The 12,180-nt window shown below is 39.2% G+C and overlaps 2 protein-coding genes across 2 annotated transcripts; one reads left to right on the top strand and one right to left on the bottom strand.

The window, feature by feature from the left end:
* Positions 1-1,754: 1,754 nt before the first annotated feature.
* AK88_04970 (uncharacterized protein) lies at positions 1,755-2,915 on the bottom strand (the record flags this gene model as incomplete). The annotated part of the gene is made up of 3 exons (XM_012482574.1): positions 1,755-2,252; positions 2,432-2,580; positions 2,810-2,915. 3 exons carry the CDS (start codon positions 2,913-2,915, stop codon positions 1,755-1,757), a joined length of 753 nt encoding a protein of 250 aa, XP_012337997.1.
* Positions 2,916-5,851: 2,936 nt separating this feature from the next.
* Positions 5,852-9,524, top strand: AK88_04969 (uncharacterized protein; the record flags this gene model as incomplete). Its single annotated transcript, XM_012482573.1, has 7 exons — positions 5,852-5,906; positions 6,161-6,447; positions 6,755-8,520; positions 8,706-8,823; positions 9,012-9,076; positions 9,227-9,287; positions 9,453-9,524. The coding sequence occupies 7 exons, from the start codon at positions 5,852-5,854 to the stop codon at positions 9,522-9,524; spliced, it is 2,424 nt and encodes an 807-aa protein (XP_012337996.1).
* Positions 9,525-12,180: the final 2,656 nt, after the last annotated feature.

Genomic DNA, 12,180 nt, shown 5'->3' with positions numbered 1-12,180 from the left:
AAAAAAAAAAAAAAAAAAAAAAAAGGGCAATACACATGTACTTAGCTGATGTCTATGCAAAAATTTCTGATACCCCCCCTGGTGTGGCTCTTCCCCAGCGCCTGACTCTCCAAAGTCTGATAACATACAATCGTGAAGTGCTCGCAAAATTGCCTGCACGCTGCCAAGAACAATGGCCGCAAAAAAAATGTGTCACGGCTTGGAAGCTTTACTTAAATTTCCCATGGAGGATCCTTGCTTAACGGCCTCATTTTCTGCCATGTTCGAAATTGATGCAACCTCAGCTATGCACAAATTTTAAATTGTCACAAAAGGGGGAAAAAAATATATTCCTTCACAGAATTGTACATAGATTGGGGGCAATAGCTTAAGCTACAAAGTTTAACCGATGCGCTAAAATTGTTTTTCTTTATTTTTTCCCTTTTCATGCTTTACCCGCTTCACACATATTTATGCTTAACACTTTTTCGAGTTGTTAATATTGTGTGACCCTCACCTTTACGGGATGCTACATCTTGTTTTTTTCACTTTTTTGCTGCCCACCGGAGGGGAAGGAAAAAAAAAAAAAAAAAAAAAAATGCCATAATTATAAAACACCGTGCACTATTGCACCATGACACAACACACCAAACTCAGAGCAGGACCCAATGTGCGCTGCAGCAAGCTTGTCCGCTGCATTTTCTTGTTCTTTTTGCACAAATAAAATTGGGACCAAGCTGAATTCCCATTGTTCATTCGCCTCCATACAGTCGATCATTTTAAAAGCGCCGGAGCTGTTCTCTTTTCAAATAGTAAGGGCCATAAGTGCTCACAATACAAAGTGATCTCGCCTTTTACCATTCATTCAGCTGGATATGCATGCCGCGCTTGTTTTAAGGGGTACATTGAAATTAGCGAAAAAGGTCCATTCTGCAACCATGCCCAAGTCTATGTTGCCGAGCAACGTCTAGCTTTGTGTCCGCTTGCAATTCTTGCGCGAACTGTTCATTTGCTCAATTGCTCATTTGCACATTTGCTCATTCATTGAATCAGAGTTATATTAAAATCAAATGGTGTTGAGTTGGTGAAAGGATGAACGTATTAAAAAATGAAAAGTGCAACGCGGACGCGGCAAAAGGGGAAAAAAAAAAAAAAAAAGATAACACGCAAGCAACAAATTTTAACTGATGAGGTAATGACGGTCCGAGTTCTGGCAGAGAAAGTGTTAACTATGTGCATACGCGCACAGCACAGTCCGTTTTCACAGTGTCGGAGTGATATCTCCACGCAGGTGCGCGCTATAACTGCGCAGACGTATATTGAGCATGGATATATGCATGTGTGTGCCTTCTATGTTTCATGTGCACGTACATAACAGCCCGTGTACACCTCCCCTCCCCTTCATGACTGCGTAAAAATGAGTATCATTGGAGGCCACAGGATGGGAGGGGACACGCGCGGGCGGGAAGTGAGAAAAACAAAAAAAAAAGAAAGAAACGAATCGGGTGTGCAGATGGACGGATCATCAATGGACAGGTGGGCGAAAAATTACCAAAAAATGAAAACCCGCGTAAGCATGGCTCGGGATAAGGCAAATGTGGAGCACACGCATCAGCGAGCGTGAACCGAGTAGTTGCTATGTCGCAGGACTGATCGCGGGACGGTGTTGCGCACTAAGAAATATCGCACGTTGTTTTATTATTTTACTTTATCCCCCCTTCCTACTGCAACATCTGCTGCGTCTACTCTATATGACCTGCGCACGCAACATATCCCTACTGCTGTTGCAAGAGTTTCTTCTCCTGCTTTTCGATATTCTCAATGCTCTTCTTCTCCGACTGCAACTGGTCCATTATGCTAATTTCTTTGTCTCCGTTCAACTCGTTCTGTGAAGCGTACTCCTCCAATTTTTGCGAAAACTGATCGTACAGCGCATTTATAACTGGCGTGGCTACACTCCTTGCATCCTCGTCCAGATTCTTGGTCACCTCTAATGTCTTTTTTCTCCACAAGCTCAGATGCTTTCGAATGAACTTAATCGCTATTGGGATGACCAAACCAGTCATCATCACTTTTAAAAAGTGCTTCAGCTTATGTTTGTGCTTTTTGTACAAATCGGTTAGTTTTGTCTTAATTTTGGATCCCAGCTTTTTTAAACCTGTTCCAAATTTGCTAGCGTGGAATCTTTCTTTCAATTTTCTGATAAACTGGTCTTCGATCATTGCCATGTTATGGCCTTTATATGCGTCCGTGTCGAAGAGCTCAGCATTGTTCTGCGAAGGAAGGGGGTAAAGGTGTGAGGTGAAGATAAAGCGGCCATTGTTATGAGGCAGTTATTTAGACGAAGCGGATTTCAGTGAGGCCAACAGTGGGGTATACAAGCATTCCACACAAGCACATAACAGCAGCACGTACACACATAATTGCCCAGCACAACTTGATCTTTTCCTACCTCCAGCAGAATCATCATGTTCTCCGCTCCTGCATTACTTGATATATCATTCTCCAATCTGTCGACAATTCTTGTAGACACGACATCTACGAATGAGTCTAACTGATTTTTCCATAGCGATCCCACTTTGTTCGAAAGGTGGTTGCCAACTGTAAGAAGGGGAAGGGGACAGAGGATTAAAAGTGAAGGATAATTCGAACAAATCGAAATGAATTTCATTTGTCCTCCGTCCAGTTGGCTTAAGTTGGAAGTATGTATATGTGCGGGGGATGTAGCATGTTTGCTCGGAAGCTCATACAAATGAGGTGACACACTTTCACGCCCTCGAGCACACCCTTGAGTACACCCGATAGCACATCCAATCATACACACGCTTACGTTCGACGTATGAGACTGGGTTGAGGCTCTTAGAATTGAGCTGAATAGCCCGCAGCTGCAGAGCCAAGGCCACGATGAGACCGACGTAACACACAAATGATTTCATGTTGGGAGACACACACAAGAGGGGAGTTGAAAACGATGTTAAAGAAAAGGTGGAAGTGAATTTTAAAACCGAGGGCAAGGCGTTTAAAATGTAACCCTGTCAATGTGGTTGGGAAAAAAGCGTAGGCTTAAATGGCAAAGCATAAATTGTAATGTATAAGATGAGACATCGGTTGAAGCATCGGTTAAAAGCATATGTTGTGAATGAACTGCAAATGCGGCGAATTTGGTAAGTTATCATATCAAGTGAAGAAAAATCGAAACACTAAATCGGTGAAAGTGAATGTCCACAAGAAGTTTACATGATTATATAAATGTGTGCAAGTGCAAAAAAGAAAAGAAAAATTAAATGCATAACAAATAATGTTAATTGCTTCTATGTTTTCAGCACAAAAAATAAGGTGAAAAAGAAAAAAAAGACACTTTCGTTCCTCATGAAAAATGAAATTATATCAAATCAAATCAAAAAAGAGTGAAAAGAGCAAAACAAACTGATGTGTGTTTAATTATGTTGAAACGTAATGAAAAGGAATCAAAAAAAAAAAAAATCAAAAGAAACCAAGGTAAATGAAATCGTGAGGACTCAATTCATCATTTTTGAGCTAACATGTTTTTTTTTTTTTTTTTTTTTTTCCCAAATAGCCATTGTATTAATGAGTGGAATTCCCTATTGCCGTTGATTATATGCGTCTACATGCACACATTATTTTAGCTAGCTACTTAATAATATTGCTTAAAAAAAAAAAAAAAAGTAAATAAAGAACGCTGTTGTTTTTTAAATGCAGGGGTGAAAAGATGATCCTTAAAATTAATTAAAAGTTCATTACGTTTATAAACGCCATTATGCTGCTAATCACACAGGGCTTTTTTTTTTTTTTTTTTTTTTTTTTTTTGCATGTTCCATTTTAGCTCATTGCCTTAAAATTACCTTTGAAAATATGAACAGGACAGACATAAAAATGGGCTTACATATCTGTCTTTTTGGCTACTTCGAATGACCTTAATTTTTGCGCCAAAAAAAAGTGGTACATCACATTTTCTACATGCTTGTCCCTGTGTGTACCCTCTGCATGTGTTGGCTTATTTGTCCGAATTTGACTTAAAACGAATCATTTTGACCTTGTTAGTAGTGTAACTTTTTCTTTTTTTTAATTTTTCCAATTGGAATTGAGTCATACTGCGCTCACACTGTGTGTAGTTCACCACGCGAATTTGAACACTTATAATTTAAAAAAAAAAAAAAAATCCCGATTTTGTCATTTTGGCTAATTGTGGCGGGAAATTATTCAAGCTCGAAGTGGAAAATAAAAAAAAAAAATAATAATAATAATAAATAGTCACGTAAATGCAACATACGGCATGTGCGCGTGTTCACCGTTTGGGAAATATTTTAAAACGGTTAATAAGATTTTTTCTAATTTGGCAAACAGCCTGAACAGGCAATAAAAAAAAAAAAATATATATATATATATATATATTTTTCACTTCTAATCGGTGTATGCACAGAAATAGCTGTTTTTTTTTTTTTATTATTATTTGGGGGTGTACAAATTTTAGCCCATTCAACTGTTCAGCTGTTACGTCTCAAAGGAACAGCAAGCTCCGCGTCCCTACCCCGCGGAAACCTGTTATGTCTTAAAAGTTTCCCATCAAATGTCTCAATCACAATGGTTATTTTAAAAGAAAGGTACACAGTTGTAGGTCTCGCCCTACATACAAAACGTGTTTCTCTCCTGTATGTTATTTCTCCCTTTCAATTAAAAAAAAAAAAAAAATCCTTCAGACAGACACTAAAAGTGGCATACATGTGACATATTTTATTAGCAATTCCCGCAACACGACGGGTAGCTGCGCTTTTAATTTAGTTGTTTTGCTTTGTCCGCCAACTTGCGCCAACGCATGTGGCTTTATCCCAATCGCGCTTATTCCAGCTCACCGCCTTCCCCTCCACTGATCTTACACACCGCGCCACCACAACTGTCACATTAAACAAAAGAAAAATTCTCAAATGATGAAACGCTCATCATTTCTACGCACATTTTGAACTTGGGAAAACAATTTCATATGAAAGCCAGACGATTACGAACGTCCGCGGCCCAGCGACTCTTCAACCATATTTCATACCTCCCCCCATTGTGAATTCAACAAAATCGAGTATTTCCCGTGAGAATACAACATTACACCTTAACTCTTTTAGCTCGTATAATTTTTTGGCGTGAAGTTTATATTTGTATTTCTGAAGTAGTGACAAATTTTTTTTTTTTTTTATTTACATGGATATGTACATATGTATGTGTAAATATATACGCATATACAAATATACGCATACATATGTGTACATATATACGTGTAAAGATACATATTTACATATATACATTTTTTCATATTCATTCATGTATACACATTGGCGTCAAAAAAAATGTTCTCAGCATGTCCACATAAAATTATGCGTAAGCAAATCTCCAAACGTAAAAATGTTCATATGCATATCGCTACTGTATAATGTGTGCAAAATTTTTTAATACGCCAGAGAAAACATAATAATTAAAAAAAAAAAAAAAAAAAAAAAAAAATACTACATAATAATTAAAAAAAAAAAAAAAAAAAAAAAAAAAAAAAAAAAAAAAAAAACAAAAAAAAAAAAAAAAAAAAAAAAAAAAAAAAAAAAAAAAAAAAAAAAAAAAAATACTGACGAAAGTGCCATTTTGTCCTTTTTGCGCGTTTAATGCATTGGAAAATTCGTTTTCCGCGGATCCTAAATAATAGCTTTACTTTGCCATTTGACCATATTGTTATTTTCCGCCCCCAGTTTACTGTTTCCCTTGTTGTTGAATCCCACTTGCCGCTTCCCATTTAACGTTCCTTCACTTTCCGGGCCAACTTATCACATTTATGCAAAGATAAAAAAAAAAAAAGAAACGCAGGAGGGAAATAAAAATGCCTACTATAGGAGAAAAGAAGTATAGAGACAACACGAGCACTTTCATAGACGGTACTATTCACATGTTTACGATAATAAAAGATTAGCAAATGCTGTGACATGGCGAATTCGATGCCTGCTCATCCCCCCGTTACCTCACAAAATTACAGCACCATATAATATATAGAGGGGGGAGACGTACAAAAATGTCGCCTTGTTAAAACAGGAGCATAAATTGTGGATGTCATATGGTCTATCATCACATTCGCATTGTGAAGCAATTCCCCGGCTCGATACTCATGCGACCGTTCCCACCCCCTTCACAGACACAAGAAATTTCAAAAGAAAATCGATTGACGAGCACGATGAATGTTCTTTTTTTGAAGATTTACTCTACCTAAATAAAGAGAGAGAAGATTCTAAAAATGCGCAAAACGATAATTTATTTGTTAATGTAGAACTTGGTTCAACTCGAACCAGCGCCATAGGTCTCAACGCAGTGAAGAATACCAGCTATGCGGAGAGTAATATAAAAGAGTCGAGCAGTGCTAACAATTACCATAATTGTGGCACCCCCGGTGAACTTAGCCTAGAGTCCCCCCTGAACGAAATTGTAAGTTTGTCGGGTTACTCCGTTGTTAGCTTGTCCGCTCGTCTATTCGTTTTTTTTATTTGTTTTCGTTCCTTTTCCTTCTTTTTTGCCAAATCTATTCTGTTACCTTCCCCTTTGTAACGCCCCGTTACGTCGCCTTTTCACATCTAAGGGAAGTGTCTGCCCGCTTGTCCCCTTTTCTGTGCACAAAGGTTTCCGTGTAAGGGGTGAACGTCTGATACAGCAGCCCCCACAAGGATTTCTGCTTCTCACGGTGTAAGCTTATTCCTTTCACTGACGCCTTTGCTATACACTCCCCCCCCTGCAGCAAAGGTACCAGCTGACCCTACTGAAGAAGAGCAACCCTTCGTGTCCAAAAGCACCAAAGGTATCCATCGCCAGTGTTAACCACGAGGGAGAAGACCGAACTGAAGACAACACTGATGAAAAAAAGCTCAAGGCAGCCAGAGATGAAGCAAGAGTAGATATCTCTTTAAAGGAAAATATACATCCTTTAAAGAACTCTACCCAAGGGAAAATGCAAGAAAGGCACTTGCTGATTAAACCGAGACGGAATTACAATGAACTGCATGAAAGCCAAATGGATGATTCGAACGCGAATCATGAAAATGTGCACATATCGAATGAGGAGAAATGTGGTGGGAAGGACCCTCTGGTAAGATGTAGCGATTTCTCGAATGGACATCGTATCCCAGCATTTGTTGATCTGAAAAAAGGGGATAGGACTAACCAACCAAATAGAGCATTGCAGTATGAAGGCGAAGAGAAAAAAATTGTCATGCGAAATAATGTGTCTGCGAAAGAGACCCTAAACAATGGCTGCTTCCCCCAAGGGGCAACGCCCGCGTGGAAGGATGAAGCTGTCGTATGTAAAAAATCGAGTAACCAAATAGGTGAAAGGAAAAATAAAGCAATCCCCAACTCGATGGGCGAACTTGCTTTTAAAAAAAGTAGTCTTATGTGTAGGGATAATTTGTTTCAGAATTACAGTTATGCTGTGCGCGGGGGAAATGCCAACATGGATGAGACCAGCGATGCGCCTGAGCGGAAGAACCCAGCCGAGGGGTGCCCCGACCAGCGGAGAGGACCCACGCGTGACGCTCTGAACAAGTACCAACCGATGGATGACCATTGCGTCATTTACAAGAGAGAAAGACATGGTGACAAAAAGATGCCTGAAGAAGATCACACGAACGAAGAGATTCCCTCGAGTCAGTTTGGAAGAAAGGGTTCAAATCGCTTCAACACCCAAGCGGATGCTGACTTGTCTCCACTGCGTAGTAGCTATGCTGATACGAATGAAGCAACCAGCTGCAGGAAGGAAATAAAAATTACACACAAGAACGACCCAGCCTACCCCATGTTGCACATTTCGAACAGAAGTGCCATACATGTGGGAAAGCATGCTAATGTAAAGGCAAATGTGACCCTCATAAATCATGAAAAAAGTATAGCGTCTAACTTAAAAGTGCCAGACAGGCATATTCCCCCGCCCCACGAAAAAGAAGCAAATAGCGTTGTGCGAAATAATACACCAAATAAAGTCAATAATAAAAGTGTACCGAAAAATTTAAATGTCAGTTCGAAGATAAAAAATGATAAAGCGGTGACGTATCTCACGTATGAAGATATTACCGATTTTGAATTCGAAGTGAACACAGAGACGATGCATGACATGATTGAGCAGTTGTTACAAATTACTAAAGACCAGGAATGGACAAAACAAATTGAAAATTTAATTAACCTGAGAAAAATTTTAAAATATTACCACAAATTATTTTTTGATCATCATGCAAAAGAAGTGAGAAAAATAACCAGGTCAATAATTGAGCTTCTAAATAGCCCCCGATCTTGTGTGTCCAAAAATGCTTTACTATGCTTGTCTGAGTTTTACTCCATTGGCAAGAAGAGAATGGATTGTACATTGGATGATGTTATTCTCCCTTGTTTAAAAAAGGCCCACCAGACTTCCACAGACTTTCTGAGCAGTGCTGCGAATAATGCGCTTCTTTCCATATGCAACTCGTGTACGGAGAGCAAGCTTATTTTGCATTTTGTGAAGATAATTACCTCGTAAGGAGTTAAATAGGGGGGCGGACACATGGACAGTTAGCGCAAGGGGGGGGAAAACAAAACCTGCCCAGACGTAACCGACTGAGCAGCAGACCTAATTAGGCGCACTTTTGCGCGTTGCATACATATATAACGCATTCCAAACAAACTGTGTGTTATTTATCCCTTTTTCCTTCCCCTCGCAGAAAGCAAAAAACGTACAACCTCATATGCCTCAAGTGTCTGATCGCTGTCATAATAAAGTTTGAGGATAATATTTCCAAGTTTAAGGAAATTAATAAGCTTATTGAGGCCCTTGTGGAGGTTGGCTTTCTTCGGCGCGCCATAGTTTTTGCCATCGAAGTGAATGTCTTTATCTTCAACCGATGCGCGTGTGCAGGATTGGAGAGCACTTTTTTTTTTTTTTTTCTTATTCTTGCTTTCCTTTTTCTTCCGTATTCTTCTTCAAACCGAGCCACTCACACGAGTTTTAACACATTTCCCCATTTTAGTGTACCGCAGAGGGAAGTGCGGAGATGAAGTGCACTGCCAGGGTGGCCTTGGTCGTTCTGGACAAGTAATGCGCTCGATAGGGGGGACATACAGCTGCCACTCCCCCCAATATGTGCTTACATAAGAAGAAGCGCATGCGAGTGCTGTCCTCGATGGGGATCTATGCGAGCTTTGCTCACGTTGCGTGTATAACTTTTCCCTCCGCCCGCTTCAGCATATGCCCAATCAAGCAAAACGGCAGCAAGTTTCACATTGCCGTGGATAAAATAAAAAAGGTGAGCCGCAAGAGGCATTTAATCATTTGTGCTGTTTATTTTGTGCATACATTTGCGCGTCTTATTTTGCACATATTTGTGCGTATATGTGTTGCACATTTTTTTTTTTGTTTTCGCCGCTTGTATGCGCACAAATCTTGTCCCTCTCCCCCTTTCGCGTGCCAGATCGAAGGCCTAACGGACCGAACGACCGAAAGCGAAATCGACTCCGTGCTGGGGAAAATCAAGTTCAGTTGAGGTCCCTTTTGAAGATGTAGCTTTATGAAGCATGTGTGCGAATGGACAGAGGGGCATATGCGGAAATGGCAAATCAGTTTGCGATATTTTTTTTCTGAACACTTATTAATTTTTTCCTCTTTCTGAACTTGTTTTTTTGTAATTGGCTGTTTGGGCGAGTTTGGCTTTTTTTTTTTTTTTTTTTTTTTTTTAAATCGCGATGTTATTTTCCAGTTTGTATTTTAATTTCCCTTATTTTTTGCTTATTAATTTTGGGCTGCCCATTTGCTACTCATTTTCATGCCCATTTTAAGTATGCCTCAATTTTTTGACCACCCGGGGGAAGCCTAGTTCCTCCTCTTTTTTTACCTGCACGTAGCATTATCATGTTCGTAGTGCAATTTTCTTTTTTTTACACTACATGCTACGCAAAGCAGATTTTTACACAGGCACACTGCGCGCATGGCTTTTGCATTCCCTTTTGGATAATTTCCTTTTTGTGCAACACGTATGATTAATGATTAATGAGCATAAGAATGGTAAAATATATATATATATATATATATTTTTTTTTCTTCTTCCCCTTCTTTGGGTGCACGAGGAACATAAGCGAGGGGAACATCACCCGACTGGGGGTTCGTCCCGAATGATAAAAGCAGGGATGTGAGTGGTTGAACGGGAAAAAAAAAAAAGGGTACTATATATAAATGTGCAAATATATATAGGGTCATATATCCATACCGTGAGTGCACTCCTCTTTGCACACGCTTGCGTGGATATCTCATTAACAATGTTGGACGTCGTTAACATTCGGTCATGCCTGCTTTACAATTTTAAAAAACGTGTTCTTTTTTTTTTTTTTTTTTTTTCATTTCGAACCATTCACATGTTGGTGACGTGCACACATTGGGTGATGTAGCTACCCGCTACATGCTTCGCCCGTTTCTCATTTTTGGGTGACCTATGTTAACCTATTTGGTTGGGGTAAAGAAACTGGTTGTGCGGACAAGCTGATCAGATATACGGCATTGCTATTTGGAAGGACTGCAACGCCATGTGAAGTTTTTCCTTTTTCCCGTGCGATGGTGGCTAATACGATGAGGGGTATAAATATATGTACGTAGAATAAAAGTACATGTAAGAATGGTCACATACGCAGGTGACACGCCTTTTTTTGTATTTTCAATCCATTTGGAGATTAGATTCCCTCATATACTAACATGCATTCCCCACTAGTATGACGTTTCCGCGGATGCCCTTTTGACACACCCAAATGAACTTTGTCTACCATCCTTTACTCTCCCCTTCCCGTGACGAAATTTTCCGTCTGACCATTCAATGAATCATTTGATTAATGTACGTCCCACGACATTGTGGGTGGATCGTTCAACATGTGCATGTCACACACATAAAGAGTTGCGCGCACAAGTTTTAATGATTATTGTTTACGAACAACCGATGGGGTCGCGAAATTTCAATTTCCCCTATGTGCTCAAATTGGAAAAATAACTTAAAAAAATAAAAATTAAGAAATTTTTTATGTAGATAAGATTTTTCCTTTTTTTTTTTTTTTTTTTTTTTTTTTTACGCCCCCGGTGTGGTTTTATACACCAGTTAATTTTTTTTTTTTTTTTTCCCTCTTTGCAACAAAAAAGAAAGGGGAAATTTAAAAAAAATGATTTTTCTTTCTTGTAAACATGACAGTACAAGTTTTGTTTCCCATGTAGAACAATTTCTTTTTTTCAACGTTATAAAATATAACATGTTCTTTTTTTTTTGTGATGGTTCCCCCCCCCAGGTTGGACGTTAAATATAAAAATGGGTCACTTGCGATGACAGGTATATTTTATATTACTACCTTTGCGGGCCGGGCATGAAGCACAGTAGTAACGGTCATCGTAATAAACGCGGCACGCTCTTAATTTACTTGCACAAAAAAAAATATACAAGAACATATATACCCCTACATATAACCTACAACTGTTTTATACGTGGCGCATGGATGGAAGCCCAGTAAATAGGATAATTGCAGCAATGACATAGCATAATATAGTTGTGAGACGGGAAGCCAATGCGCGGGGCATTAAAACCACAGGATGCGAACCGTGACGCAATGACGGACGCAGTGTCATAAACGTATATAGTATATAGTGCAGTATACTTTTCGCCATACGGTTGCGCAGGCATGGGCCAACTGCTTATCCGCAGAAGCACCAGGGAATCGATTCAGTGCCCAACACTCGTAAAAGTAATAAGAAAAAACATATTATCTGCTCGACGCACTTATTTTCTCGCGCAACGTGTATATCCGCAGTGCTGCAAACGGAAAAAAAAAAATTCTTCATGAGCTTCATAAGTGTTTCATTGTTCATCGATTCGTCGATTCATCGCTTAATCAGTTTTATGACCCTTCATAAAGCATCCCCAGAAGTAGTAGTGACAGTCAAGGCGCACTGCTTTTCCGCTTACCGCGCATTGACCAAGTTTGTACCGGTAGGCAAAAAAAATGTACGTGCTGCATGTACCAGAATGGTATACAATAAAAATAAACATATATATAAATTTTTTTTTTCCACATGCATCACTTCCGTTTTGGTACATTCTGTCATTTCTTTGTAGTATACTTGAGCACTCATTAAAAAAAAAAAAAAAAAGCGGCCAACTTTTTTTTTTTTTT

This window comes from Plasmodium fragile (genome assembly GCF_000956335.1).
Source record: "Plasmodium fragile strain nilgiri unplaced genomic scaffold supercont1.85, whole genome shotgun sequence".
In the NCBI taxonomy this organism is placed as follows: Eukaryota; Apicomplexa; class Aconoidasida; order Haemosporida; family Plasmodiidae; genus Plasmodium; species Plasmodium fragile.
This window is presented reverse-complemented; position numbering and strand designations above follow the sequence as displayed.